At 56.5% G+C, this 27,716-nt stretch overlaps 3 protein-coding genes across 4 annotated transcripts; 1 reads left to right on the top strand and 2 right to left on the bottom strand.

Annotated features, from left to right (window-relative positions):
• Positions 1-224: 224 nt before the first annotated feature.
• Positions 225-2,548, top strand: GNMT (glycine N-methyltransferase). Its single transcript, XM_086871799.1, has 6 exons — positions 225-508; positions 674-801; positions 1,115-1,228; positions 1,741-1,883; positions 2,027-2,148; positions 2,242-2,548. The coding sequence occupies exons 1-6, from the start codon at positions 303-305 to the stop codon at positions 2,411-2,413; spliced, it is 885 nt and encodes a 294-aa protein (XP_086727925.1). The 5' UTR covers positions 225-302; the 3' UTR covers positions 2,414-2,548.
• Positions 2,549-3,871: 1,323 nt separating this feature from the next.
• PEX6 (peroxisomal biogenesis factor 6) lies at positions 3,872-17,919 on the bottom strand. The gene is made up of 17 exons (XM_086871752.1): positions 17,032-17,919; positions 16,795-16,955; positions 16,029-16,112; positions 15,259-15,361; positions 14,950-15,086; positions 14,764-14,875; positions 11,988-12,196; positions 11,637-11,829; positions 11,203-11,279; positions 10,977-11,109; positions 8,547-8,752; positions 8,391-8,452; positions 7,847-7,955; positions 7,022-7,138; positions 6,376-6,453; positions 4,793-4,932; positions 3,872-4,484 (listed from the first exon to the last, which is right to left on the bottom strand). The coding sequence occupies exons 1-17, from the start codon at positions 17,905-17,907 to the stop codon at positions 4,348-4,350; spliced, it is 2,934 nt and encodes a 977-aa protein (XP_086727878.1). The 5' UTR covers positions 17,908-17,919; the 3' UTR covers positions 3,872-4,347.
• Positions 17,920-20,938: 3,019 nt separating this feature from the next.
• VSX1 (visual system homeobox 1) lies at positions 20,939-25,094 on the bottom strand. 2 transcript variants are annotated; one of them, XM_086879037.1, is made up of 5 exons: positions 24,682-25,094; positions 24,241-24,319; positions 23,859-23,982; positions 22,776-22,944; positions 20,939-22,168 (listed from the first exon to the last, which is right to left on the bottom strand). In XM_086879037.1, exons 1-5 carry the CDS (start codon positions 25,049-25,051, stop codon positions 21,903-21,905), a joined length of 1,008 nt encoding a protein of 335 aa, XP_086735163.1. In that variant the 5' UTR covers positions 25,052-25,094; the 3' UTR covers positions 20,939-21,902. The 2 variants fall into 2 exon arrangements, with proteins under 2 accessions (XP_086735163.1, XP_086735162.1); XM_086879036.1 differs by having other exon boundaries at positions 22,776-22,956; positions 24,682-25,092.
• Positions 25,095-27,716: the final 2,622 nt, after the last annotated feature.

Here is a 27,716-nt window from a genome sequence, read left to right on the forward strand (position 1 = left end):
TCCCGCGGGCCGGGCCGGGCCGGGCCGGGCCCTGACCCCGCCGAGGCAAAGGTCGGGGCCGTGAGGGGGCGCGGCGCGAGCGCTGCCGGGCGGCGCGGATTGGCGGGACGGCGGCCAGGGGGGCGTGGCCTGGCCGGGGGCGGGAGGGGCGCGGCGCGAGCGGCGATTGGTGGGGCCGCGGGGGCGGACGCGGCGGGGATTGGTGGGAGCGCGGGGGCGGGGCGCGGCGGGGGCGCGGCGCAGCGAGGCTGAGGGGCCGCGGCGGTGTCGGTGTCCGGGTCCGTGGCGGCGGCGGCGGCGGGATGGTGGACAGCGTGTACCGGACGCGGTCGCTGGGAGTGGGGGCGGAGGGGCTGCCGGACCAGTACGCGGACGGACGGGCGGCCCGCGTGTGGCAGCTGTACATCGGGGACACGCGGGGCCGCACGGCCGAGTACCGCAGCTGGCTCCTGGCGCTGCTCCGCCAGCACCGCTGCCGCTCCGTCCTCGACGTGGCCTGCGGCACCGGGTGAGGCCCCGCGCTCCTCTCCCGCCCGCCTCCCAGGTGTCCCTTCCCCCTGCCCGGGGCTACCCGGGGCCTCGCTGCCCCCGGCCATCCCCAGTGCCCTCCTCCCCCAAACCCCCCCCCGGCCCCCTCAGCTGCCCCCGGCCCCGCTGACAGCCGTGTCCCCAGGGTGGACTCCATCATGCTGCTCGAGGAGGGCTTCCAGGTGACCAGCGTCGATGCCAGCGACAAGATGCTCAAGTACGCGCTGAAGGAGCGCTGGGAGCGGCGGAAGGAGGAGCCCTTCGACCGATGGGGTGCGAGGGCTGTGGGGGCCGGGAGGGGTCTGCGGGCACTGACACTCTCCCCCAGCGCACTGTCCATGGCCCCTCGCAGTGCTCAGGCCACTCATCTGGGACTGCTGCTGGCCGGGTGGCCTTGCTGCGGGGACCTGCCAGTGCCAGCTGCTCGGCAAAACAAGCCAATGTCCTCGTCTGTCTGGCTGCTGGCCAGAGGCCAGAGGCTGCACCCACAGGGGCCTGGGAAGGGCTGGGTGACGCTGGGATGGGGTCTTGCAAGCAGGGGAGGCTGTTTGGTGTCCCTGTCCTCATCCATTTCCCTGTGCTGCAGTCATCGAGGAGGCCAACTGGCTCACACTGGAGAAGGACCTGGAGAAGCCAGGGGATGGATTTGATGCTGTCATCTGCCTCGGGAACTCCTTTGCACATCTGCCTGACTTCAAAGGTGAGTTGGGGCCAGGGAGAGGAGGGGGAGCACCTATGGATGTGTGCATAATGTCTTCCAGCAAGCTGAGAATGTGTCCTAGCTCACAGCATCAGTGGGACAGGATTACAGACAGTGGAGCTGCTGTTTCATGGCACATCTCCCGGGAGGGTGGAGCTGAGGCCCCACTGCCCCAGTCTGTGACATGAGTGGGTACACTGGGTTCCATGGTCATGGTAGAGATTTCTGCATCAATGTCACAGCTCTGGCAAGGCTGGAGGCACACCCAGACTTGTGCCACAAAGTCTGGTGGTGGGTTTCCTACGTGGCATACTCTGCTCCAGTGAGGCTGAGAACATGCCTGAGCTTATGCATGGGTGGGGCTGTGGGTTCTCCAAGCTGAGATTTGGGGGAAGATGGTAGGGGCAGGTATCTATGTGTGCATGTGTATGTGTGTATGGGTAAGATGAGGGCATATGGGCTGTGCCATGGGGTAGAGCCAGTGCTTGGAGACGCCATAGTTTCCTCTCCAGGGGACCAGAGTGACCACAAGCTGGCCCTGAGGAACATTGCCAGCATGGTGAGGCCCGGGGGTGTCCTGGTCATTGACCACCGCAACTATGATCACATCCTGGCCACAGGCTGCGCACCACCCGGCAAGAACATCTACTACAAGGTCGGTGGCTGGCAGGCCCTGCTCCATCCCAATCCCCTTTGCCCTAGCCCCACGGCCCCAAGGGGGGCAGGCAGCAGGATTGTGCCCAGGCTGGGGGCCACTGAGTCCCCACAGGACACAGATGTTCTCCTGTGGTCTCCCAGAGCGACTTGACCAAGGACATCACCACCTCAGTGCTGCTGGTAAACAACAAGGCACACATGGTGACCCTGGACTACACGGTGCAGGTCCCCCCCACTGAGGCTGGGGCAGACCCAGAGCTGAGGTGAGAAGAGCTGCAGAGGTGGCTCCTGGTGTGGGGGGTGGCTGGCACTGTGCCCCACTGTCCCCCTGCCTCACCAGCACTGCCTCCTTGCAGCAAGTTTCGGCTCTCCTACTACCCGCACCGGCTGGAGGCCTTCACAGCTCTGCTGAAAGGTGCCTTCCAGGGAAAGTGCCAGCACAGCGTCCTGGGCGACTTCCAGCCCTACACACCAGGACAGGCCCACGTGCCCTGCTATTTTATCCACGTCGTGAAGAAGACAGGCTGAGGGGGCTACGGAGATGGGACTGTGGTGGCTGAGAGCTCCGAGCAACTGTGGGTCCAAGCAGGGGGTGGGGACATGGCTGAGAGCCACCTGGGAGACCCCTCCCCTTAATTAAGAACACTTGTGAGAGCTACCTGCGATCATGGTCCGTGTGTCCCTGTCTGGGCAGGGTTCGGGGCAAGGGGAATGGCCACAGCCTCCTCAGACTTTGTGGAAGGAGGTGCTCAGCCTGGGGGCAGCACAGGATGGGTGCAGGCACAGCTTCCCCACCAAGTCCCCAGCTGCAGGTGCCAGCATGCCAGCAGTGTGGGGCTTGGAGGCCCCCTTGATGCAGAAGGAGGGGTGAGCTAACTCCCAGATGGTTGCATATCCCAGCAGAATTCCGGCAGCACTGCTCACAGGAGTGTGCTGGAACCTGTTTTTTTCATGTACACCTCCCAAACAGGTGCTGACCCCTTTTCTTGACACTCCACAGTCCCAAACAGGGGTACCCACCCCTCCACTGGAGCTCCCAGAGTGAGGAGGCTCCACACTGGAGCCTCCACCAGTGCTTCTGCTGTGGCTGCAACTCCCTCCATTCCACCCTGGGGAAGATGCGGTGCCCAGATCCAGCAGCACGGAGCAGTGCGGTCAGGGACAGCCCTGCCTGAACACGCTCAGGCACCAGAGCCAGAGGGCTCCAGGCATGCACCAGCTGGGGACTCACACATGGAATGCCAGAAGCTGCTGTGGAACCAGCTCTTAGCAGAGGAGCTCCAGGGGGAGCAGGCCCTCACAGCCACACTTGGCCCAGGAACCCAGCTGTCAGCAGGCTTAGTGCCTACAGCAGGTGGGGCAAAATCTGGCACCAGCAACCCCTTGGGCTGCGCAAAGGCTGAGGGCAGCTGCAGGCACCTGGCCACAGCAGCTGCCAAGCACAGCTCAGGTGCCATTTGTGCGGCCCCCTTGGAAAAGGCTGGGAAGCAGGGGATAAGCGATGCCACCAGCAGCTGCTGTGAGGCTGCTGAGGGAGGTGAGGCAGCACCTCAGGGGGGTCTGGGTCAAGTGGTGCTCAGCACAAATTAGTGCAGACTGGGCAGCTCCAGGCTGCTCCAAACACTGTTTGAGTATTTCTAAGGCTGAAGCTCCCCTTCCTCCTGTGACAAGTTTTTCCTCCTATTCAATGGGAATTTCTTTGCTGCCACTTGCTCCCATTGCCTCATGGTCCTGTCACCCAGTGCCTCCAGCAAGAACTGGGCTCCTTCTGCACAGGGAGCTCAGTCAAACAAGTGCCTCTCCCTCAGGCTTTCCTCATCCACCACGGGCTCCAGCCATTCTGGCAGGATGAGAGTGGCCCCAGTCTAGTTCACAGGTGTGCTCCCCTCTCTACCTGCAGAACAATGATTTCTCTGCACCACCAAGCCCACCCCAAAATTTGCAGGGACCTTCGGGGTTGCACAGACACCATCAGGCAGTGTACACTTTGTGCTAAAAAACCTGTATTTATTTAGAAACTATGTCAAGTCCAGGCCAGCTGGAGCAGCAGTGCCCTGTGTCCTGCTGCCCTCTGGCCAGCACCTCTCACTGGGGGCTGACAGCCCAACAAGCAGCTGCCTCCAGCCCTGCACTTGCTGACAAACCAGGTGCAGTCTGAGCCTCATTCCCCCACCAATGAATGGTCTGTCACCCATGCAGACACTGCTACACTGCCCACAGCTTTGTCCTCACACAGAAATCATCCTGCTATGCTCCCGGCAGCCACAACGCAGTGCTGATATGTGAGGGACCCTTACAGAACCCACCACCCTCCTGGATGAGCAGAGAGCACTTCCACCAGGCCTTGGCTTGGGAAGCTGCTCAGACACTATTTCCACCCAAGCACAAAAGAAGGGGAGGCATCAGAGAAGACCAGGCAGGTGCCTGTTTGTGCCTGTCTCCATTCCCAGCTCTGCTGAGCATTAGGAGGCCACAAACTTCTGCTGGATGAGTCTGTACCTGAGCAGATCCTGCTCAGAGACTGATGGCTGCAACCTAGCAGCAGCCTGCAGAAAGTCTTCCATGGTCAGGATCAGAGCAGACTTCTCAGTATCCAGCCCTGCATGAGAGAAATACCATGAAAGGGCTGAGAACAGGGGCAGCTGGCAAGATCCAAAAGCCCACTCTCCAGCCATCAAAGACTGCAAGGAAAACCTGTGTCTCCCTCCCTCCCCCTGGGGCCAAGCACTGGAGGTGGAGATGACCACATGTGCAGAAACTGCCTGCCTGGCACAGAGCCCAGCACTGTGGTCCCAAAGCTGCTGAGGATCTTCTTGCACAGCCCAGTTACCAGCAGTGGTAACTCTCCTCCCTGTCCCTGTGCTGGGTTGGCCCAACAACTGGGACAGGTAAGGGCAGGGCTCCTACCTGCCTCAATCCACTCCACCTTGCTTTTGACAGCACACATCATGGCATCTGAACACAGGGCGTAGATGTCTGCTCCTGTCAGCTGAGCTGGGCATTTTTCTAGGATGGTGGTGAGGTTCACAGAAGGATGCAGTTTAAACCTGCCAAGAGAGAAAAACACAGCTATGAAGGCCAAGAAAAAACAGACCAGGAGAGCTGTGGCAGACAGTGTGACTGGGCAGGAACAAGCAGAGTACCCATGTTTGGCCACTTCCAGAATGTGCTCTGCATGCTCAAAAAGGAAAAAAAAAAAAAAGTAATGAGTTTGCTTTACTGTTTTTTTTCAACATTCACCTCTCTTTGAAACATCCCTGCAGCAAGGTCCTCTCTCCTGCTAAGCAGGATCAAAGGAAACTTTGAATCACAGCACCACAGCACAGCATGGCCTGGGTTGGAAGGGAGCTTGAAGATCATCCAGTTCCATCTCCCCTGCCATAGGCAGGGACACCTTCCACTAGACAAGGATGCTCCAAGCCCCATTCAGCCTGGCCTTAAACACTTCAAGGGATAGGGCATCCACAACTTCTCTGGGCCTCTCTGGTTCCAGCCTAGGAAGCACACAAGATGTAGTCTTAGAGCCATGGTGCAGGATGAACTCTCTAGAACACCATCTGTTTATGCCATTGGTGTTTGACTTCTCACCTAGATAAATTAAGTGCTACACATGTCTGGGAACAACCTACACCAGGGCTGGATGAGAACATGTTTAATGACAGAGTACAAACCACTGTAACACCAAACCGTCCCATCAGAGGCACGCTGCAGACAGTGAGCCTCCTTCTGCATGGCCAGCAGCTGCTGGAGGGCATGGTGGCCAAGACACAGGGTGTGACCAGCTGCTTGCAGCCAGCCCACACTCTCACCTCTCCTCCTAACTTACAGTCACAGGCAGAGGTGATCACAGCTATCCAGGACAGAGTCCCTGCAGAGGCAGTCACAGCCAGTCACCCAGCTGAATTGCACCTGAATTGCAGGGCTTGCTTTTCTCCCTTTAGAGATGCTCTCAGGAACTCAGAGCAGCTGGAAAAGCAGCTAAATCCTCCCGCTCAATGATCCCACACAACCAGTGATTGAGAAGACAAACAGATCACAGCCTGAACACCCTAAGCACCACAGGAGGAGAGGCAGTGAGCTGAACGGACCTGCCTTCACACTTGGATTGGCAAACAGCAGGGCAACTCTTGAAGGAATCTAATGAGAGCTTACGGTCCTGCAGCTGCACTGCAGTCTCACTACACCATTAGGATCTGGCTCAGCTCCTTTAGAAGAGCATAGTGGCACAGTGGCTGGAAAACTTTACCAACCCCTCCACTTGGACAGGCAAGCTGAGCTTTGCCCTTCTTGTAGAAAAAGCATTCCCAGTTCACCTTCTGGGAATTGCTCTGTCCTCCTGCCCTACCCACTGGCTGTGGCTCAGTGACCTCAGGTGCTCCCCAGGGCTCAGACATGAAGCCAAAACGGAGCACACTAAGCATCAGCCCCAGGAGGTCTGTGACCTCCTGGAAGGTGGTGGGAAGACACTGCAAGAACACAGGATCACTCACTTCCTGGTGATGGCGCTCAGCACCTGCAGCTGTGACTCCCGGTCCTCGCTGATGCCCACGTAGACCATCTTGTCAAACCTGTCAGCAGAGAGAAGACAGCTGGGAACAGGCCAAAGCAAACCTGCCACGAGTGCTCAGCCCTGTACACCAGGAGCTGAAGGGTGGCCCTGGAACAGCTCCTTTTGCTGTCCAGTTTGTGGATGATACAGAGCCTGAAGCAGTCGATATGCTGGAGGGCAGGACTGCTCTTTGGAGGGACAGTGGCAGGCTGGGAAAATGGACTGACAGGAACCACACAGGGTCCAGCAACAGCAGATATAAAGTACTGCTTTCCCCAGGCCAAGCAAGTCACAGGCTTGAGGATTGGCTGGGGGGTAGCTGTGCAGAAATTGCTGCCATTAATTGGTGCAACAGCAGGTCCCTCACTGCCCTGCTGTGCTGCTGGGGCAGGAACCAGAGTGGTGGGGGCAACAAGCCGTGGTATCTTACACTGCTGCTGCAGCCACAGGCACCAGCCTCCTCTTGGCTTCCTGTGAGCCAGGACCAGAGGCCCTCATGAACAATCTCCTGACACAGTCCTGCTCACCACGGCCTGAGGAGCTCTGGAGATCCCCCCTGGAGTGAGGCAGGGTAGGATGTGACATACCTGCCCGGCCGTAGCAGAGCCGTGTCCAAGAGGTCAGGCCTGTTCGTGGCTCCAATGACAAACACCTCGTTGGTGGTATGAAGGCCATCAAGCTCTGCAAGGAGCTGTGAGACAACTCTGCAGGGAGCAAGACAGGATACTTAGAACTAGGCCTTGGCAACTCACCCAGTGTCTCCCTCAGCCACCAATGGAAAAAGGATGAAGTGAAGCCACTGGCAGGTCCATGTCTCAGACTTCAGCTCCTATTTCTCTTCACTGAAGAGCCCTTACACAGCCATCCAGACTTCTCCAATAGCACAGCCAGTGAGCACGTGGGCTCACTGCATAGCAGCCCAAACCCCAGACAATCCCTCAGAACAGGAAGACTGGATGGGAACTGCCAGCTTAGCAGAAGAGCAGAGAAGGCCTAGGGAAAATAACCCTGTTTCTGGGTATCTGTAAACTGTACATACTTTGCTTTTACCAGAAGCAGCTGAAAGGTTTCCCACCACAGGGAAACAGCAGCTAATAGGAGGACAGCACAGCAGGGGTGTGAAGGATGACCTTGGAGAGGCCAAAGGGAGCACTTGGCAGCCACAGAAGCAGATGGAGGAGACTGTCTTAACCAAATGTTTGCACAACCTAGCTTGGGCAATCGGGAACCCGAGGCAATGCAAACAGCAGTACTAATGCTCAGAGAGAAGAGACAGGCTGTGCTGAGAGCTGAAGGGAGCAGAGAGGGGAAAAAACAGAGAAAGAGGGGTGGAATGGACTCTGCCTTTCAGGGCAACCTCATGCACTGCCTGAGGAATCCTGCTCTCCCAAGGACACCTGATGCTCACTCACCTGTCCATGACACCACCTGAATCTCCACTTCGCCCACGACTGGGGGCCAGGGAATCCAGTTCATCAAAGAAGATAATGCAGGGAGCAGCTGCCCTGGCTCTGGCAAACACTGTGAGGAGACAACAGAAAAGGTGAAAAAGATGTGGAAGAGCAGTCAATGGCAATAGAACCTGCTACATTCCCAGAAGGGAATAGCTGTGGATGGAAACCAGATACCCACTGTATCACCAGCACCAACTGCTCCTGCCTGAGGGGCTCAACAGACTGGGGACAGACAGCACCTAGCAGGATGGGCCCTGAGGCTCAGCTGTGTCTCTGAGGGGCTGCTGTCCCATCAGGAACACCAGGGACAGGAGCAACAGGAGCAGAGAGCAGGAGGGGAAGCTGCAGGAAGCAGAGAACTGTAGGAGACCGCTGGGTTCAAGCCTTTGCTGCGAGCCGTGGGTGGGAGTTGGGAAGGGAGGTTTAAGCACTACTCCCTTCCCTGCAGCACCACAGAAAAGCCCCATCTCCCCACATGCAGGAGCAGGATGCACATCCTCACCATTGCGCACGTTCTCCTCGCTTTGCCCAACGTACATGTTGATGAGCTCCGGCCCTTTCACGCTGTGGGGCAAGGAGGAGATGAAGTCAATTAGAGGACACCCATCCCCTGCCAGGAGCATGTCAGTCCCATTGTGTGAATCTCCCCATTTCTCACCTAAGGAATGTCATGGCACATGTTGTTGCCACAGCTTTTGCCAGCAAGGTCTTCCCTGTCCCTGGAGGCCCGTACAGCAGCAGACCAGAGCGGCACAGACCCAATGATAGCAGCTCTGGGTGCTCCAGGGGCAACTGGATAGTGTCCAGGATCTCCTTCTTCACCTCCTGCAGCCCACCAACATCCTGCCAGGACACTGAGGGGATCTGCCAAGAGAGGGAGAATCCTTGTCAGCACTTATTCCTGAGCTCCGAGCATGCCTGAGCAGCTCCAGTATCCAGTATCCACATTTCCCCTCTTCTGAGCTTTGCAAAGGAGAAAATAAACTATACAAACATGTCCCCAAGCATGCTGCACTTGCAGAGTGCATTTCATCTCCAATCCTCCACTGCCCCTCGTATCATCTGTCAGCAAAAATACCCCAGGGAAAGTGTCTGCCTGCAGCTTTGAGGAGAGAGAGCCTTGCTGCAGACATCCTTTGGGATCATGAGGAAAGGTAAAATTAAGAACAAAGTATTTTTTAGAAAAAAAGAAATCTGGATCATGCAACTGTGAGTGACTTGTGTTCAGGGCACCTTGTTCCCCACAGGGGTCAGACTGTGCAAGGGCTTCACATCTTGCAGAGGGACAGAACCTGGGCTGCCAGCACCTCTGTGATGGCAAGGAGGATGTGAGGGACAGACATCCTGCAGGACACTGTATGGAATACTCACTGCTCTTGAAAGGGGGGATGCAAGAACAAAGTCCATGTATGCTCATGAGAAATAGATAGGAATGGGGTCAGCTGCAGGCATGTGAGGAGGCCACAGAGAACAGAGAGAAGACACCAAACCTGAGACAGGTGAGCCAATGCCTCTTGGGTTATTTTGTGCTGAGCAAAACTATCCCAGAGCAGGCTGCTGCTCTGCTCACGGCTTTAGGGATAGCTGGAATGCCACAGCCTGCATGACATCCTCCTGAGAGTCAGAGCAAGCTCTCCTGGGAACGTGCAGAGAGAGCAAAGCTCTACATTTCCCCCCACCTGCTGGCTGCTGGTGCCAGCACAAGTGGGGAATTTAAAAATAGCTTAGGGCAAAATTCTTTCCCCTTCAGCCAATTTGCATCTCCTTCCTTCATTACTAGAGACTATGTTATCTTATTTTAATTCTTTAGCTGTCCACCAGGAAAACTAGGTCAAACAAAACAAAGATTTTCAGGAAAAAAAACAAAACAACTTTTAAAGCAAAAGGTCACAGGCCCTTTTTCTGCAGTGACAATGAATGGAAGAGCTGCCCTCTCCTCTGCACTTTTGCTCATCCTGCCTGGCTAGAAAAGCTCTACAGATATGAGCACAGGAGCTGGAAAACTGCAGTAAGGTTGTTTTCAGGGGAGCACATTGTAAGTCTAAGACATGGTGCAGACACTGTTAACAAGTGGAGGTTTGGAAACAGTTCTCTCCAGAAGGCTCAGGTTGTAAGTGCAGACAAATGTGTGACTAACCAGAAAGTGCATGCAGGGAATTGAAAGTGATGTATCTTTAGAGTATCCAGGTCTGCTAATGGGCTTCCTGACCACAACCAATTACTAAGAAATCAATAAAGGAAGGTAAAATACAAACAAAATTAACTGCCATTCACACAGCTCACTGCTGAGCATGCTCTGTGGCTATTTGTCTTACAGCAAACTTGGCAACACCATAAACAGAGCTCACTTCATCAATTAAAGTGGGCAGCTAGGAAAGGTGCCAGAGGAACTGCTCCAAGGCCAAGGCTTCCTGTCCTGTGCTGAACTCAGTTGTTTGCACTCACGGGCATGGAAAAGAGGTTCCAACCACTTTGCTTGGTCCTAACACCACATTACCCAGCCAAACCAGTCACCCAAATGCTGCTTCCCTGGGTGCCGAGCTGCCAGAGGCAGATCACCCCCCTTCTGAGAAGCTGACTGCTGGCTTTCTCAGACTCTCCATGTCACTTTCCCTGGAGAAACCCCAAGCTCTTCAAACTGCCTGTCTGTCAGAAAAGTCCATGCCAGCTCAAGCAGCATCCAAGGCCAGGGATCAAGTCTAAGTCTCATCACACATGTGGAGAAACTCCATCACCAGCCTGTGCCACAGCCTCTCTGTTCCCTCTGGCCAGGTGGCTGGGGAAATCTGCGAGGAAGCCTTTGCCCTCTCAAGAGGCTGAGCTGCACAGCTGGCACCCCTCCAGCACCAGCAAATTAACTGGCCTGCAATTAGCACTGCAACAGCTTCCCTGACAAATTCCAAGCCAAGAGGGTGAAAATGGATGGGGGAAAGTCCAGAGGACTGTTTTCCACTGAAAGCTGGGGGAATACACGGAAGGACAGAGCAGGAAGCAACCTGTCAGAGCATAGCACTGCAAGATCTGCAATGGGCATCTTGAGCCAAGAGCTGTGCAGAACCCACCCCCTCCTTGTGCCCTAGCATCCCACCTTTGGGGCTCCCACTGCCTGTGAGTGGGCATCATGCAGCTGGTCCAGTGCAGCACTAAAATCCTCCTCGAGCACCGGGAACCCAGCAGTGCAAAAATCCCTCTCCACTTCTTCGCTCAGTCCGCCTGGAAAACTGGTGAGGAAAGAAAGGGAAAAGAGTCAGGCTGTGCCCCACTACCAGCTGCAGCCCCTGCCCTCCCCACCCGCTGCCCTGTTGCAGTGCTACCTCAAGGCCTGGATGCGGGTGCAAGCAGCCCGGCTGCTGTGGGACAACAAGGCACAGAAATCTCCCAGCACAAATCCCTGTGAATGTGGAAACAAAGAGCATCAGTTCAGTCCCCCACCACAGCTACACCTAGGCCATAAAAAGTATGGGGAAAAATTCCTTGCAGAGCTGTTCCTTGAGCCTCTGGTTAAAGGCTCTAGCTAAATTTTTTTTTTTATTAGCAGAGCTGAACATCAGCCAACACCTCTGCAAAAGGTGTGGAGTCCATAGGCACTAGAAATCTGTATTTAAAAGCTGATTATCTGAGCACTAGGATTAACCCACTGAAGAAGTGTCTAGGCTGTGGGAATCACTCCCTTTCTCCAAGGCCAGCTTGTGAGTGCTGGGCCACTCCCAGCCTGCCCATCTCCACATGCTGCTATGGTTTTACTCACAGCAGTCCTGCGGGCCAGCTTGGACAGGCTCACTTCTTTGCCCAGAGGCAGGCTGGCAGTCAGCATGCTCAGCATCAACCTCCTCTGCTCCTCTGAAGGGGCTTCAATCTTCACCTCATGAAGGAAAGCAGTCTGCACATCTGTGGGAACATTCTGGGGCTTGCAGGTTGTGCCAATCACCAGGACAGGGTGGCTGTGGACGTAAAGGGGACACTACATGGTCTCAGCTCTTGTGTAAGTTGAGGGTTGAAGTACCCTCTTACACTGCCATCACATGCTAACTCACTCTCCCATGGCTAGGCCATTGGCAGAAGCAAACAAATGCCCACAGCAAACGAGCAGGGTCCATACCTCAGCGCTGGGTCTCTGTCCAGGAGCAGCTGCCTCAGAGTAGCAATGACCCTGGCATCCTCTCCGAGCCCGTCTCGGTCTCTGCCAAGCACCTCGATGTCTTTCAGCAGGAGCACACAGGGCTGGTACTGCTGGGCCTGGTTGAAGGCCAGCTGTACTTTCTCCTCTGTGGCTGCACTGGTGTCACCACACAAACTGACGCAATCGACCTGCCAGACACACCGCACAATACAGTTGCAACACGGACAGCTGGGTGCCTAGGACAACACTCCACAGGCAATTCATGGCCCAGAGGAGATCAAACTCAGTATTTCCCAGAGACACATCCAGGTGGTATTCAAAACAGGCACATTCAGGATGCCTTGGCATGGATAAATGGCTGTTACTTGCTTCTCTGCAAGAGGTCAGCTAGACAAGAGGGTCTTAATCTGAAAAAGGTGAGGCAAAGGCACCAGAGAAAGGCACCAGCAGATATCCCAGCTCAGCACAACCTAAGCTGGAAGGGAGGTGAGAGCTGTGGAAGACTGGGAGAACAAAGTATCTTGCACAACACTGCAGTAAGTAGAGGAGGAGGCCCAGGAAACTGCTCAACCAGTGCCAGACAGGCTCAAAGTGCAGGAGGAAGGTAAAGGTGACGGGTGTTTGGGGGGGAAGCTCTAGGTGGCCAGAAGCCCAGACACTGTTTACAAAGCAAACACTTGATGAAGTCATCCAAGGGGAGAGGTGACTGGTGAGCCTTGAACAGCAGCCTGGGAACAGGCAGTGCTGCCTCCTGCTGCTGCGAGGTTGTCCAGGGAGACCCAAACTATATCCAGGATTCCCTGAGTTTCAGCCTCAGAAAAGGCAGCCTGAAGCAGGGAGAACAGCTCCCTAAAGGGTAAGGACAGGGACACAGAGCAGAGGAACTCCTGTGCTCCATGTACTACAGAAAAAACCCAGGGGTTAGGGTTGTGGCAGGCCTAATGGCAGCAGTATCTGTATGCAAGTACCAAAAGCCAGAGAGAAAGGACAAAAACCTGTTTATCATCAAGTGGTGCAGATCAGAGCAGGGAAGAATTACTGTGTCCTGATGGGATGGCAGAGACAAAAGGGAAGAGCAGGTGGAGTGGCAGTGTTAAGCACTGCACTCAGTGAGAAAGGGAGGGGAGAGTGTAAAAGCTGGAGTAGTAGAATAAGATGGACAGAAAGCATCTCTGTCTTCAATAGCAAGTGTGTTAAGTCTTTAAAAGCAGCACACAACGCTGAAACCAAAGCTGCAGCCTTGCACACACACCCCACTAGAACCTGAGGCCACCTGGCAAGAGATGACAGTGTCCCAAGCACATTCTAAACATGGATCTGGAGATCCTGCAAAATCCCTGCAATCTTGCATTGGATCCCAAGAGCTGTGGCACATCTGCAGAAAAGTCAGAGCTCAGCACCACAAAGGATCATGTCCAGATGAGCTGCACAGCAGTGGGCTAAGGCACTATCTACCTGCTCCCCTGACCCAGTGTTACAGCTTTACTTGGAGAGAAAAGAACAGGAAAGGAGTTACTCTAATAATATCCACCAAGAGAACGAGCAAGCCCATGATTTCCTTCCACAAAAAGAGGAACCTTCCAGCCCTGTTCTTTCCATTTTTCTTCTTCCATGTCCTTTCAGAATTTCAGAAAGTCTCCTGGAAAAGTCACCACATGACTTCCTATCACTTTTGCAAGATTCAGGGAGATGAAAGCATTTATGGGTTAATCCCAGACCGTCAGAATGGGCAATAGGGGTGTGCTGGAGGAAAATAGCAATTGGAACAAGTCAGTGAAGACTGTTGGTTCCCAGAACCTTTTGTGCAGGACAGAGACAGGTGCTAGAACTCATTTCAGCTATCCAGGCACCTACCATTCCCATCAAAAGGATTTTTCCCAGTCAGATGTGGTTTTGTAACAATAGATTTCTCATCCAAATACTCTCACCTGCACAGAGAAATAGCTCCTTTAGCTTGCCTGCTAAAGCTTCACCTGACAGTCACAGACCTCATGCTGGCACAGAGGAAAGCAAACATCTTCCATGCTTGGCCAACCACTCAAGCTCTTGTAAAAAATCTCTTTCAAACAGATCTTGTAAAAACTTATATCAAACTCTCCCTAAATTCTTTATTTTTCAAGTTGAAGAAATTAATCTTTTCCCCACACAGAAACTGGTCTAGACCCCTGATCTTACCCAGTGTCCTTCTCCAATTTTTCCAGTTCAGTTTTATGTCGTGATGGGGAGACCAGAACTGTGCATGATATTCAATCTGTGTCAAGACATGGATTTGCACAGCAACAGCACCCACTCTCAAGTTTGTTCCGAAAAATGTGATCTGATTTTTTACATATACAGAGAGCAGAGCAAAAGTTTTCATGGGGCCATTGACATAAAACCAAATTCTTAATATTGACGGTCAGCTTGAACTACATCATATTCCACATAAAACAATCTCCAGTGAATTTCACCTGCCACTTCACTGCTCTTGGCAGGTGGTGGTGGTGGTGAACACAGCTACAGGGCAGCCGTTTCACAGGCCAAGAGATTTTGAGCCAGGTCTGGGACACACACTAGCATGAAACTAAGGGCTGCTCCTCCCCCTCAGCTACAGAAGATCTGGGCATCATTTGTGCCTCACTTGTCTGCATGTGCTCAAGGAAGCAGCTCCTGGACAGGCTCGTGTCATGGCTGCAGCAGGGCTGACTCAAAAAACATTTCCATAATTCTCTATCTGTTGTAAATCCACCAATCCACCGGCCACAGGAGGAATTACCTTGAAGAGGTGGAGGTTGAGGCAGCCACACACAGCTCTGACAGCCATCAGCTTCCCGCTGCCGCTCGGCCCCGAGAGGAGAACGCTGCCCACGCCGCTCAGTGCACTGGCCCTGTAAGAGACGGAGTTCTCCCTGTGGCCATGGTCCCGCCTCTTCCAGGCTCACTCCAAGGAATTCTGACTCACCGACGGTTCAGGTGAGGCCGAAGGGCATCGCAGAGCTGTTTCACAACGTCAGAAAGTCCTGCAGGAGACAAGCTGCTCCAGAACTCATTGCTGTTATAGGCTGGGGCAGATGGGACAGTGCTGTTTGTTGAGCCCGCCTGTGAGAAAGGAAAAACACCACCCAAGTAACCACCGGTGCCAAGTGACAAAATCTGTCCTGAAATGTCATTTTCCAATGGCAGGAGGCACAAGTCTCCAGAGGTACATTAATCATCCACAGTGCAAGCTCAGCCTCAGATCTCCCCTCTCAGCTTTCTACCAGAATCTCACCAGATAGAGAGAGGTGTTCTGGGTGTCCACCAGGTAACCCTCAGACTGCTCGCCTTCCACCATGCCTACAACCTTCTTCACCTTGAAATAAAGCTCTGGCCACCTAAGAGAAAAAAACAAGCACTCTAAACTGCTGAGCCAAGATCCTGAAGGAACAATATAAATGTCAACAAGAAGACAGCTAAAAAGCACAGGTAAGCAGAGATACTCCTGTCCTTTTGCTGTCTCTACAAGGACCAGCCAATGTGCATGTTGGGAATGCCACTGTGAGCACTCTTATCCTGACACAAAGAGGACATTCTCCCACTTAACACAACTGTTCCAAAGCCACATGAGCAATACCAAGAAAGGCAGAATTGGTGGCCAAACAGAAAGTTATTCTAACATGAATTTCTAGGGTTATATTTGCATTTTGCTGTTTGTCACAAGTTGAGAAGCCCAGCTCCCATTTTGCTTTCTTTATCTGGCCCTGACTGTCCTCAGGCCACCCCTTCCTCTTCACTCTATCCCCATCAGTTGCTCTCTTTTTTTCCTTTCTTCCCTTCCTGATTATTTGAATGAACTAATAGAGGCCACCCTCTTAGCTGCAGCCCTCCATAATAAAAATAAATATTTCCCTCTTCCCAGTGTATTAAGAGACAGATAAAACATTAAAATCCAGGGACAGATCAGAACAGAATAAATTGTCTGATTTCAAGAGAGTCAGTCATGGCAAAGTATCTCTGCTCCTCTGGTACCAAGTAAAAGAGCCAGAGTTTGTTGACACCTACCTTAGGAACTTGTCTGCATTTAGTTCTATAAACTCGGCATTTCCAAATGTTGGAACACACAGGATGTCTCCCTCCTGGACCAGCCTATAAAAAACCCAGAGAGCTTCACCAGTGAGAGGGAGTAAATCCTTCTGGTTGTGTGCCCTCCCAGCCCTGCATCAAAATTGTTTTTACAGAAAAGAATGTAAATTAATTCATACTGACTCATTCCTTAACTGTAAATAAAACTATCAATAGCCACTGAAAGATCTGCCATGCCCTGGATGGATCCAAGTGTATCCAGACTAAGGGGAGCCTTCTGGGAATGGTATAGAAGATGAACATCATTACAGTGTCTCATTCAGACAAAATCTCCACCTTATCTATGGAATAGCTGGGGATAATTCCAACAGATAGCCTTGACCAGCCACATGGAAGATGCTCAGCCACAGACGTCAGAAGAGAAGGTGGCAACACATCCAGTTTCCAGACTACTCAGCTGAAAACCGGGATTATAAACACAGCCCACAACGGAGGTTTGTGCGCAGCATTTGTGAGACATCGGCACTGGGTGGTGGATCATGAGGCAAGAGACCTGAAGATGACTTCTGAAGGACAGGACAAGAAGTGCTCTGTCCAAGCAGAGCACACTCGTGATAGGACAGTGCAAGAGGATACCCTAAAACCACACAGCACCTGCACTGGGGGTGTCGATGTGCCCAAACGAGTGGCACAAACACGGTTTAGCTCACGGTTTCGCCCCGAGCGTCCCCCCCGCACAGCTCACCGCGGTGTTTCGAAGTGCCTGTAGAGCACGCAGTCGTAGCTTCCCCGGCTGCTGTAGGCCGGCGAGCAGACGATCTCCAGGTGCAGCTCCTTGGCGAACGGGGGCACGGAGAGCACGGACCGGCTGCCCGTCCCATCCGCGGCGCCGCTCCTTTCGTACCTCTGCAGAGGGCACGGGGAGGACGCTGAGCCGCGGCTGCCGCTGGCCCGCTCCCCGGGACGCCCGGCCTCGGCTCACCTGCAGGCGGAGGTGCGCGGCGGCGGCGGGGTCGCAGCCCAGGTTGAAGGCCAGGGCCGGGGCCAGCAGCGCGGTGCCGTCGGCCAGGCCGCGGCGGGCGGCCCGCGGGTACTCCCAGGGCGGCGGCCGGGCCAGCAGCGCCGCCAGGTGCTCGCGGGCCGCCCCCTCAGCGCCCACCCGCACCCACTCGCCCTGGAACAGCCCCAGCGCCAGCAGCCCGCGCCGGCTCACCCACACCTCCGCCCCGCCGCCGCCGCCCGCCCCGCCGGGCACCGCCCTCAGCCGCGGGCCGGCGGCGGGGGCGGCGGCGGCGAAGCGGGAGACGAGGGGCGGCGCGGCGGCGGCGGAGGGGGGGCGGCCGCGGGCGGTGCCCGGCGGGGCGGGCGGCGGCGGAGGGGGAGCGAGGGCGGTGCGCGTTCCGCCGCCCAGCAACCCCTGGAGCGCCGGGCGCGCCTCCAGCACCAGCGGGCCCGGCCCGGGGCCCGGCCCCGGCAGCGCCTCGCCCCGCCGCGCCAGCACCGCGCCGCCCGCCAGCCTTCCCGCCCGCCCCGCCGCCCCCAGCAGCACCCAGGCGAGCGCCGGCGGGCGCCGCACGGGCCACACGGCCACCCTCCGGCCCGCCGCCAGCCCCAGCCGCCGCAGCAGCGCCCCGCGCAGCCACAGCTCCGCGCCGCGCCGCCCGCCCGCCTCCAGCGCCACGGCGCTCAGCAGCACCGGCTGCGCCCCGCCGCGCCCCGCCGGCCGCACCGCCAGCACCAGCGCGCCGCCCCGCCCGCGCAGCGCCGCGCACAGACCCGCCGGCGCCAGCAGCAGCGCCGTGGCCGGCGACAGCTCGGCCGGCGGCGCGTCCAGCGGCCGCAGCACGGCCACCGCCATCGCGCCGCCGGCCCCGGGAGCGGGGGAGGGCCGGGGCGGAGCGCGGTGGCCGCCCCGCCCCGCCGAGGCCGCAGAGGGGCGGCGCAGGGCGGCCCCGGACCGCGCTGGGGAGACTGCGCTCCAGCACCTGCTCCGAGCCGTGCCGGCCGCAGCGACATCCGCTGACCCCGTCCCGGTCCTCCCCGGGCTCCAGCAGTCTGCAGCCAGAGCCTGCGGAAGGTGGGACAGAGGGAAATGTGGCCAGAAAGGCGGGCGGGGCTTTTGCTGTTCCGCTCGCCCCGGGAGCCTCGCCTGCAGCACAGTGTGGCACCAGGGCAATCGGAGCAGAACCGGTGCCCTCGCCAGTGGCAGCCTGAGGAGATTTTGCGGGCTGAACACGTGCACCTGGTTTAAAAGAATGTACTTGTATTGGTGTCAGTGCTGAACTAACCTAGGAAATGGTAGAATCATAGAACAGTCTGAGTTGGAAGGAACACATAGGATCATCAAAGCCCAGCTTCTGTACCCGCACAGGACAACCCCAGTAATCACAGGGAAAGCTCGAGAGTATTGTCCAAACACCCGTTGCACTCTGTCAGGCTTGGTGCTGTGATCGCTTCCCTGGGGAGCCTTTTCCAGTGCCCAACCACCCTCTGGGTTAAGAAACTTTTCCTGATATCCGACCTAAACCTCCCCTGATACAGCTTTAGAGCCATTCTCTCGGGTCCTGTCACTGGTCACCACAGAGAAAAGATCGGTTCTGCCCCTCTGCTTTAATCGTAAGGAAGCTGCAGATTGTGATGGGGTCTCTCCTCAGTCTCTCCTCCAAGCTGAACAGACCAAGTGCCCTCAGCTGCTCCTCACAAGGCTTCCCCTCCGGACCCTTCACCATCTTTGTAGCTCTCCTTTGGAAGCTCTATAATAACTTTAATGTCTGTTTCACATTGCAGTGCCCAAAATTGCCCCCAAGGCTCGAGGTGAGGCTACCCGAGTGCAGAGCAGAGCAGAATAATCCCATTCCTCAACCAGCAGGAGATGCTGTGCCTGATGCACCCCAGGACAGGGCAGTCTGGAGGGAGTCAGAGGCTCTCATCAGCACCTGTGGCCTCTGCCATGCTCTGCTCGTTGCACCAAGTGCCTGTTGGGGATGCAAGACGGGAGTAAGGAAACACAAACCCCGCAGGATTCTCGAATTCTGCATCCACAGCAGAAGTCCAGACACACCCCGCAGCGGCCTGTGGGATAAGGGAAAAGAGTGAGGCTTGTAGCTGCCCCTCGGCTCCAGCCAGCCTCCCACTTTCCTGGGCTGCTCGCCGTGTTCCATCGCCCTGCTCCACACGAGGGAGCGCTTACAAAGCGTTCGGACCCGCTCCCTGAGCTGCCCGTCTGAAAATCCAGCCTGCGGCTTGGGAGGATTGGCCAAAACCAAGCGACACAGTTAGATATGAATATTGCTAAAGCTGTACGGAAATGGCACCATGAAGATGCTGCCGCAAGTGCAGCCCTGCAGCCTTCTCTGCTCTGGGCCCATCGCTGGGACACCCCCAGCGCTCCCTTGCACCCGCGGGTGCCTGACAGTCAGCTTCCAGTCAGTGAAGAGATCTGCATGTGCCAAACACTGGCTTTGAATTTACTGCCTTCTCCTGCCTGGGCCACATGGAAGGGATCTCCTGCTTGAGCAAGCACAGCGCTTGTGGCTGAGGGACCCCCAGGGCCCCTTACAAAGGGAAGCTCATGGCACCAGGCCCTGATGTGGTCACCAGGACGGCTGCAGGGTCTCACATGGGCAGCAGTGGAGATGTCTGCAAGTGGCAGCCAGGTGACCAGTGACATCAGGGTTTCTCCTGTCACACTCTTGTCACTGGCCCGGGCCTGAATGAGCATTGGCAGGAGCCATGGATGGCTCTGGCTGCCGCTGATCTCAGGCTGGATCAAACCTAAAGCAACATGAAGAACGTGCTGCCCTGCTCCTATTGCTGCTCCAAGCACTGACGTTGGGGGACAGTGGACACTTCCCTGCCAGGGTTAGCGCAGGCAGCTAAGAGTCGAGTGACTCCCTGCTCCAAGGAGGCCACCAGACCCTGTCACCAGGAGCTGAGCCTCGGCAGTCACTGCCATCCTCCAGCATCTGTGCCCCACAGCCACTTCCCAGCACATGAAAAGTGCCTCGGGCCAGTAGCCCTCCTCTTGGCTCCTCCTTCCCAGCATATGGTGAGAGCTGGGAGCCCACCAGGCACTACCAGGAGCATGAGTGGTCTGCACCCTGTGCATGCTGGAACTACAGTGTCTCCCCTTGTAGCACTTGTGGTGGTGACGTGCTTGCTCTCACAGCACTGCAGCCAGCACAAGGCAAAGAGCCAGGCCATCTGCACGCAGGCAGACCAAAGGGGAAAAAAAAAAAAAAAAAAGAAAAAGGGATTGCAAGCATCCAGTGCCAGCGTGGCACAGCCCAAATAAAAGGTTTGCAGATGCTGCTCAGGCAGGATTAGGTCTCCAATGTGCTAAGTCTCGGCTCTCAGTGAGCCTAATTGCTGCTGCAATAAGCCCTGGCTGGTCCTTTCCTGAACCGTGCTCCCCACAGCCCCCCCAGCAAACAGTTTTGGTTTTTTTTTGCTGCAAAGCTCGTATTTGCCATGCATATGTTACCCCTCCCCCCCGGCCTCCTGGTGGGGTCTGGCCAAGCAAAGGAGGGGAAAGGCAGAAATCTGCACGTGCCACTTATTGCTCTGCTCTTCCCAGGAACTGTCCCCCCACTCCTCCCCTGTCCAGCACAGCCTGTGCTGCATCTGTGAGAGCAGCCAGACCCAGCAGCAGAGGCAGGACCAGGTGACAGCATCAGTACCTGGCCACATAGCCCCTGAGCTGTATTAGGACACTTTCTAAACTGGAATTGTTCAGATTTTAATAAAACCATTTGATAATTTTCCATTATGTTTTGGTTGTTAGATGAAACTGGAAGTGGTCCAGGAGAGCTGTCAAGGCATGTGCATGGGCCAGTTCAGCAACTGCCAGGAGATGTGTCAAAGGAAGGTATAAATTGCAATACAGAGCATGAAAACCAAAGACACACCACAATTTTATTTATGGACGTGTAATAAATAAATGGTGGACAATACAGGAAGAGCCACATTCAAAAATCCAGATTACTAAAGTGCTTTTAGACATAAATATAGGGCGACCAAGAAACAGCTCTGACATTAACACTTTTTACAGACAATTACAAAGTATCTTATGTCAATTCACAAAATTGTTTAATTGCTCCAGGGTACTATGGCTTGCTTTTCAAAAAGGTCTGTTCTATCATTCATAGAGTGGTAAGTGACATTCAAGAGTGTACAAAATCATTGCATAAACAAAAACATCCTTACCCCCTTCTCCCAAATATGAGTTAAGGAAGATACACAGTGTAAATCCAGTGATAAGGCTGCATTGGCAGGCTAGATCCTCAGGGAGTATAAACCTGCCTCTCTGCCAGGTTACACCAGCTTGAGGATGAACCCTACCATGTTTAAAAACCCTGCTGCTCCTCGAGGTGGAAGAATTGTGTGCTCGGCGTGGAAGGACTTGCACACAGGCGCTGCGTTGGGCTGGAAGCGCTTGGAGAAGGCGTCCGTAAACTGCACCATCCTTGCACCTGCGTGTTGGAGGAGGGAGCAACTCCCAGTGTGTTGCTCCTCCTTGTGCTTCTGGCTAGCTGGGGAAGTGGTCCCAGCACGGAGGGGAAGGGGGTTCCTCCCCAGCAGCAATTGGTGCTGACCACAATGCGCTCCCATCCTCGCACTGCTCTTGTCCCCACTGGGACCCCTCTGCCACCCTCCACCCTGGCTCTGCTGAGAAGTGAACAGCTTGAAAGTGAGGGGACAAGGGGATGTGTGTGCTCAGTTTTAAAATGCCCTGAATTCAGATAAAAGTTCTGTTATTTAAGAAAAATATATATATATATATCAATAAATCAATAAATATTATGGTCTCATCAGGACGCTGTGAGGTCTGTCCTCTTCCGCGGCAGCCCAAGCTCAGTGGTCCCTCTCGTTCTGCTCTGTGGGGGGATCCCCGTTGATGTACTGCCTCAGCACACCCCTCTTCTCGTGCTTGGCTGTCCTGGAGAGGTCGATGGCTGTGTCCTCTGAGTCTTTTGCAGGCCCAAGCTTGTCGGAGCCCCTCTGGGAACTGGCCTGCGTCCCTTTGAGTTCCTCCTCCTCCTGCTCCATTCGCCAGCCATCTGCCAGCTTCTCTTGGCTCTCTGCCTTCCTGCTTACCTCCATGGACTTTTTGTGCATACCTTGCAGAGGGGAGAGAGCAAAACAAAGGACACTGGTTGCTTATTTCTGACTGGGACAGCTCAGAATCACCTCCTGCATTATTGCTACTTCTTCAGTTCTTGCCTGCACCCCAAGGAAAACTCTCTCTAGCTTCCAGCCTTTCCCAACTCAGAGCCCTGTCACCTGCTCTCTGCAGCCGGAGGGGATAGCTTGTGGCAACATTAGTCTGTACCTCCCCTGTAGGAGGGAAGACTTATTGTGTGCTGTAATGACCCATTCCAACCTGGATTTTGACTGTGTGTGAGCACAGGGTAGCTCTGAGGTACCCTCAGTTTAGGGGCTGGCAGTAGTGACTTCTTAGATGCTTTTGCAACTCCCGTGGTGCCTGCTAGCACTGCAGAGTGATACCCACCCACGTGCAGGCACTTGTCTGACATGGCAGTAAAAGGTTTTCCTTTTCCTAGCTGTGCTTTGCAAGGAGGAAGTGGAAAACCCAGGGCACTTGGCAGCCTGCGTACAGCTCAGGGCTGGGGAGGCCACACTCCTTTCTGTAAAAAGGCAAGGGCAGCCGTATGAAAGAGAAGCTGAGCCCTGATCCCCCCAGCAGAACCCCAAGTTCCCACTCACCCAGCAGCCACGGGGCACAGGATCCCACCAGCCCACTCTTGGCGGAGTTGATGATGGACTCGGGCAGAGGGATGGAATGCCTCACCATGGCCCCATAGAGGCCGTACTCGGCCATCACGCTGCTCCGGCCCCAGCACTTCTCCCGCTTCCGCCACTTGGCTCTTCGGTTCTGAAACCAAACCTTCAGGGGTAACAGCCAGGAGAGCACGGAGGGGTGGGATTGGGGAGGAGACAGCCCCCGTGGCCGGGTGTCCAGGGCCCATCGGGAGCAGGGGAATGTCCATCCAGGGCAAAAGGTCAGCCGTGGGGGTGCGTGGAGGGGTTGGGTGGGCAGACACAGGGTGTGGACATGCAGGCGGCACCAGGAGGGCAGCCAGGGCGGCGTGTGGGGAGGGGTGTGAGGGAGGGCACACACGTGGGTGTCAGAGAGGGGAGGAAGGGGGGGAGAGGGAGCACATATTAACACGAGGGTGATCCCAGCCGAAGTCACCCTACGCTGCTCCGTCTGCCCGCAGGGCCGCCCCACCTGATCCATAAAGCACCAGCCTCTCCAGAAAAAGGGCTCCGGAATGCAATGACCAATGATGACAGAAGGTGCTCAAGTCCCCCTTCCCACACCACTCCTGTATTTGAAGGTTTGAGGGGTGTAGATATAACCAGGCTGCTGCCCAGACCACCACTTCATTCTTAAGCTGCTGAGCTGCTCCATAGCAGATCAGGCCCTAAAATGCCACGTGTCCCGCAAAGGGGAAAGCTCCCTTCTTCCTGTGTCACAGCTTGGCCCAGCAGCTCCAAATTGCTCCCAGCTCCAAATTGCTCCCAGCTCCTGCCTGAGTGGGAGGACACAGCCAAGTTGCCAGCAGTGCACAACTGCTGGGGCCATCCCAGTCCCCTGGTTCTGCCTGTTCATTTGGAGGCTGTTCGATGCCAGCAGGCAGAAGCTGAGCCTCCCCCCGGGCGCCCTGCAGCGTTTCAGTGACACCACGTTCCCACCATCTGCACTCACTGCCACAGAGCAGAGACGGCCGGATGCTGGCAGCCCGCAGACTCTACGGAAGAGAGAGGACCTCTGCAGCCACCTACCTGTATCCTGTCCTCCGGCAGCTCCGTCTTCACAGCCAGCATCTCCCGGGCGTAGACGTCGGGGTAGTGCGCTTCATTGAAAGCCTTCTCCAGCTCCTCCAGCTGGTGAGCTGTGAATACGGTCCTGCCGAGAGGAGAGAGCATCCTGTCACACCGTCCAGACCCTTGGGCAAACAGCGAGGCTGGCAGCCCCCCCACGCTGAGGTTTTCCTCCGGAAAATCCTCCCCCCCCCCCGCTGCAGCCCTCCTCTTCCCTCCGTTTCCTCCCTTTATTTCCCTTGGGGATACCGACCGCCACAGCCTGGGGATCAGGGGAACAGCGCGAGGATGGTGGCAGCAGCCAGCAGGTGAGAACGGGGACAGCCTGGCTCCCGGGTTCTACCTGTGCCGGCGTTTCTTCCTCTTGATCTGGGAGGTGGACATCTTCAGGTCGCTGGCGTCCCCAGACAGGCTGTCCTCATCTGGCAGCAGCATGCGGGAGGGGAAGAGTCACGTTCCCGTCGAGAGCGGGGCAACCGAACGCAGCTCCCCAGACACGGTTCCAGCCGCCCGCGGGGAGCGGGCCCGGGGCAGGGAGGGGTCCCCTCCCACAGCTGAGCCCGAGGCGCCGCACCGGTGGTGCCATCCCGGGACAGGGGGTGGGAGCCCACGCTTGCCGGAGGGTCGAAGGCTCGGCATCCCGGGACGGGTAGCACGGGAGCCGATGGCGCACCGGCGGGAGGATGCTGGCCGCGGCCGCAGGTGCGAGGCGGCCCCGCAGCGGCTCCGGACCGGGGTCCCCGTGCGCGCCTGAGCGGCCACCCTCGACCCCGACCCCGCTCACCGGAGATGTTCTCCTTGTGGCGGCGGGCGGCGGGAGGCGGCCCGGGAGGCGGGCGGGGGCCGCGGGCGGGCAGGAGCGGCAGCGGGGCGGGCAGCAGGCACGGGGCGCCCGGCCCCCCCAGGCTGCACAGCAGCCCCAGCCCCAGCCCCAGCGCCCCGCCGCCCTCGTAGCCACCGGCGGTGGCGGCCGGGGGGGGCCCGGGGGGCGGCTGCAGCTCGGCTTCCAGCCCCAGCAGGTCGGTGATGGCGAAGCCCTTGGCCCGCAGCCCCGCTCCTCCCGGCCGCGCCGCCGCCCCGGGTGTCACCGGTACGGGCACCGCCACCGGCCCCGCCGCCGCGCGTCCCCCCGACGGCTCCGCCCGGCCCGGCATCGCCGCCGCCGCCGCCTGGCCCGGCCACCACCGCCCGCCGCCCTTTTTATCGTCCCGCCGCCGGTCCCGGCTCCAATCACACTCCAGACCGGCGGGGGGGCGCTCCCAATCCCCGGATTAGCGGCCTCTGTCCCCCCTCCCGCCCGCACCGGCCCCGCGCCCCTCCCCCGGCCCTCCCCGGCCACCGCCCGGCCCCCCGCCGCCCCCTCTCGCCGTCCCTCCCTCCGTTCCCCTCGGCCCCCGCCCCTCCGTCCTCACCACCCCCTGCCCGATCCCCTGCGGTTTAGCTCAGATCCTCCCCAGGACCCCCTCTCAGTGCCTGGCCTGGCCCGGCCCGGCCCGGCCACCCTGTTTCCTCCCAACCACCATAAATCCCCCTCACATCCCCTTCTCTGGGTATCCCTCTTTGGGTTTCCTCCCGGGAACCCCCTGCTGTGTCCCTACGTCCCCCTATCTCCTCTTCCAGTGCCCGGCAGTGCACTCCCCAGTATGCCCATTCCAGCCCAAGACCCTTCAGCCCCACATCCCAGATGGGACATCCCACTGGGCTCAGCACCCGAGAGTCAGGGATTGGAACGCTGTTGGGCAGGACCCTCCCTGACCCCAGGTGTCCTGTCACTGGGGCCAGGGCCACCTCGAGGTGACTGGCCTCTGTGCTCCCTTTTGCTCCCAGATTCTTGCACCTGGGATGCAATTTTTTTCCCCCCTTCCCTTCATCTGTTGATGGAAATGATTTACAACCGGCTTACACAGGCCGCCTGATCCAGGCCTTCATTGGACCATCAGATTAACCGAGGGTCCTTCTGATAAAGATAATTACAAGGGGACTCCGCATTAACTTTGCATTATTAAAGAAAGACCCAAATCTCCCATGGCAAGCTGTTCCCAGGATTAGCAGAACAATAACTTTCATTTAGGATAATTGCCGTGGCCGGCGCTGGGGGCTGGCGGGGGGGACCCACTGGACCATCGTGCTTCTCACCAAGAAAGGCAAAGGGGTGTGAGGGGAATGGGAGGTGTGGGAGTGTGGTCACACTTCCCAAGCCGCCGATTCAGGGCACTTGTGTGCTCAGGATGAGGGGATGCTTGGGGCATCTCCACGCAGGGCTGCCCCCTGCCCAGGCACAGAGCACCCCGGGATCCCCTTGGGCATCTTTGCTTCTCCAGAGTGGTTTTGCTGCAGTTTTGCTGGAATAGGAGACTTTCACTGCTAGGCAGGGAGGATCTGCCACAGTAATTAGAAGTCATAATCCGGCCACCACCCACAACAAATTTCCTGTTCGAGCAGATATTAGTGGTTAAAACCCTAATTTTTGATGTTGTCCCAGAATCAGCTTGATTTCAGCAGTTTACATTGAGGCTGAGCTGTTGGGAGAGATGATGAAGCCTTAAATATGCATATGGCCTAGGCATTTGGAAAGTTTGGGGATAAAGCACGTATAATTGCTCCTAATCAGTTTATGAAACATAAAAGCTCAAACCCAAGAGAAAGCCGATAGATGCAGAAATGGAAATAGCGATTAAATCTCCCCATGCTGGCAAGGTGGCCTGGATATGGCGCTGCTGCCCAGGGCGAGGGTGACCGAGGCCGTGCCCTGGGGGATGGGGACACACCCGTTCCCAGGACAGGACAGTGGGATGGGGTGTGGGGACACTCCTGCTGCCACCCCCAGCTCCCCCAGCCATGGTGAAGAAGGCCATCTCCACCGGTCCTTTGGACAATAAATCAGTTAAAGGATATCTTGATATATGCTCATCAGATAGGATTAGCTGGGATTAGACTAATCAGTAAATGTTTCTCTGCTCATTATTTTCTAAGGAAGATTTTCAGCTGATTCTCCGACGCCGAAAGATTATTAATCGCTTAAAGAGCAGAACATCAAACATCGCCCCTTGCTCTAATTTCCCTGGGGTTTGCCCCCCCTCTCCATGGACAGGGTGGCTGTGCCAGCCGGCCCAGCAGCCTCAAGGTGCCCCAGCAGCCATGGGGCTCTACCAGAGCAGCCCGAGGTCACAGGACCTTGGCCTCGGTGCAATCCCATGTCCCAGGGGGTGAGTGCTGCCTGTAGCTGATGCTGGAGCACCCCCATCCCTGCTGCACTTCAAAGGACTAGGGACCCAGTGAGGTGGGACAGTCCTCAAGTTGTCCCCTCCTCCCCATGGCTGCTCCACCACCATGTCAGACACCTGCCATGGCCTATAGGACAGAGTGCGCACATGATGGGGTGGATGCCTGGAGCTGTCCCACTCAGACCCTAAAAAGAAGCCTTGCAAGTCCTTAGGGGATTGCAGAAACATGCAGCATTTTGGCATGTACCCCCTCAGCTGATGATAACTCCAGAGCCAGATTTTGGTGGGTTTTAGAGTCCCTGTCTTCACCATGGGGCTCAGGGAAAGCCACAGAAGGATGTGCCCTCAGCCTGCAACCACCTGCTGTAGCAATGAGGAAGGGGCAGCAAGGAGAAGGTATTGAAGGGCCTGGTTTAGGGGATTAGTAATGGGATAAGACAGCTTTCACCTCCCTGGTTTAGATATGAATCAGGTCAATAATAAAGGACCATCTGACAGTTTCAGGCAGCTCAGGGTGGAAGAGGCTCCCGTGCCCCAGACTGGATGGAGAACCCATCTCCAAAAGCACATCTCCTACCATCCACTGTGCCTGCAC

The sequence above is a fragment of the Cyanistes caeruleus genome, chromosome 2 (genome assembly GCF_971803275.1).
Source record: "Cyanistes caeruleus chromosome 2, bCyaCae1.hap1.1, whole genome shotgun sequence".
Taxonomy (NCBI): Eukaryota; Metazoa; Chordata; class Aves; order Passeriformes; family Paridae; genus Cyanistes; species Cyanistes caeruleus.

What these genes read in the sequence shown, in the direction of transcription:
- GNMT (XM_086871799.1), top strand. Translation starts at nt 303, where the DNA reads ATGGTGGACAGCGTGTACCGGACGCGGTCGCTGGGAGTGGGGGCGGAG. An exon ending in GGAGCCCTTCGACCGATGGG is followed by an intron (nt 802 to 1,114) that starts GTGCGAGGGCTG and finishes CCTGTGCTGCAG; the next exon opens with TCATCGAGGAGGCCAACTGG. An exon ending in GCAAGAACATCTACTACAAG is followed by an intron (nt 1,884 to 2,026) that starts GTCGGTGGCTGG and finishes GTGGTCTCCCAG; the next exon opens with AGCGACTTGACCAAGGACAT.
- PEX6 (XM_086871752.1), bottom strand. Translation starts at nt 17,907, where the DNA reads ATGGCGGTGGCCGTGCTGCGGCCGCTGGACGCGCCGCCGGCCGAGCTG. An exon ending in AGGCACTTCGAAACACCGCG is followed by an intron (nt 16,113 to 16,794) that starts GTGAGCTGTGCG and finishes GGTTTTTTATAG; the next exon opens with GCTGGTCCAGGAGGGAGACA. An exon ending in GACAGAGACCCAGCGCTGAG is followed by an intron (nt 11,830 to 11,987) that starts GTATGGACCCTG and finishes TTACGTCCACAG; the next exon opens with CCACCCTGTCCTGGTGATTG.
- VSX1 (XM_086879036.1), bottom strand. Translation starts at nt 25,051, where the DNA reads ATGCCGGGCCGGGCGGAGCCGTCGGGGGGACGCGCGGCGGCGGGGCCG. An exon ending in AGGAAGAAACGCCGGCACAG is followed by an intron (nt 23,983 to 24,240) that starts GTAGAACCCGGG and finishes TCCTCTCGGCAG; the next exon opens with GACCGTATTCACAGCTCACC. An exon ending in TGCCGGAGGACAGGATACAG is followed by an intron (nt 22,957 to 23,858) that starts GTAGGTGGCTGC and finishes TTACCCCTGAAG; the next exon opens with GTTTGGTTTCAGAACCGAAG.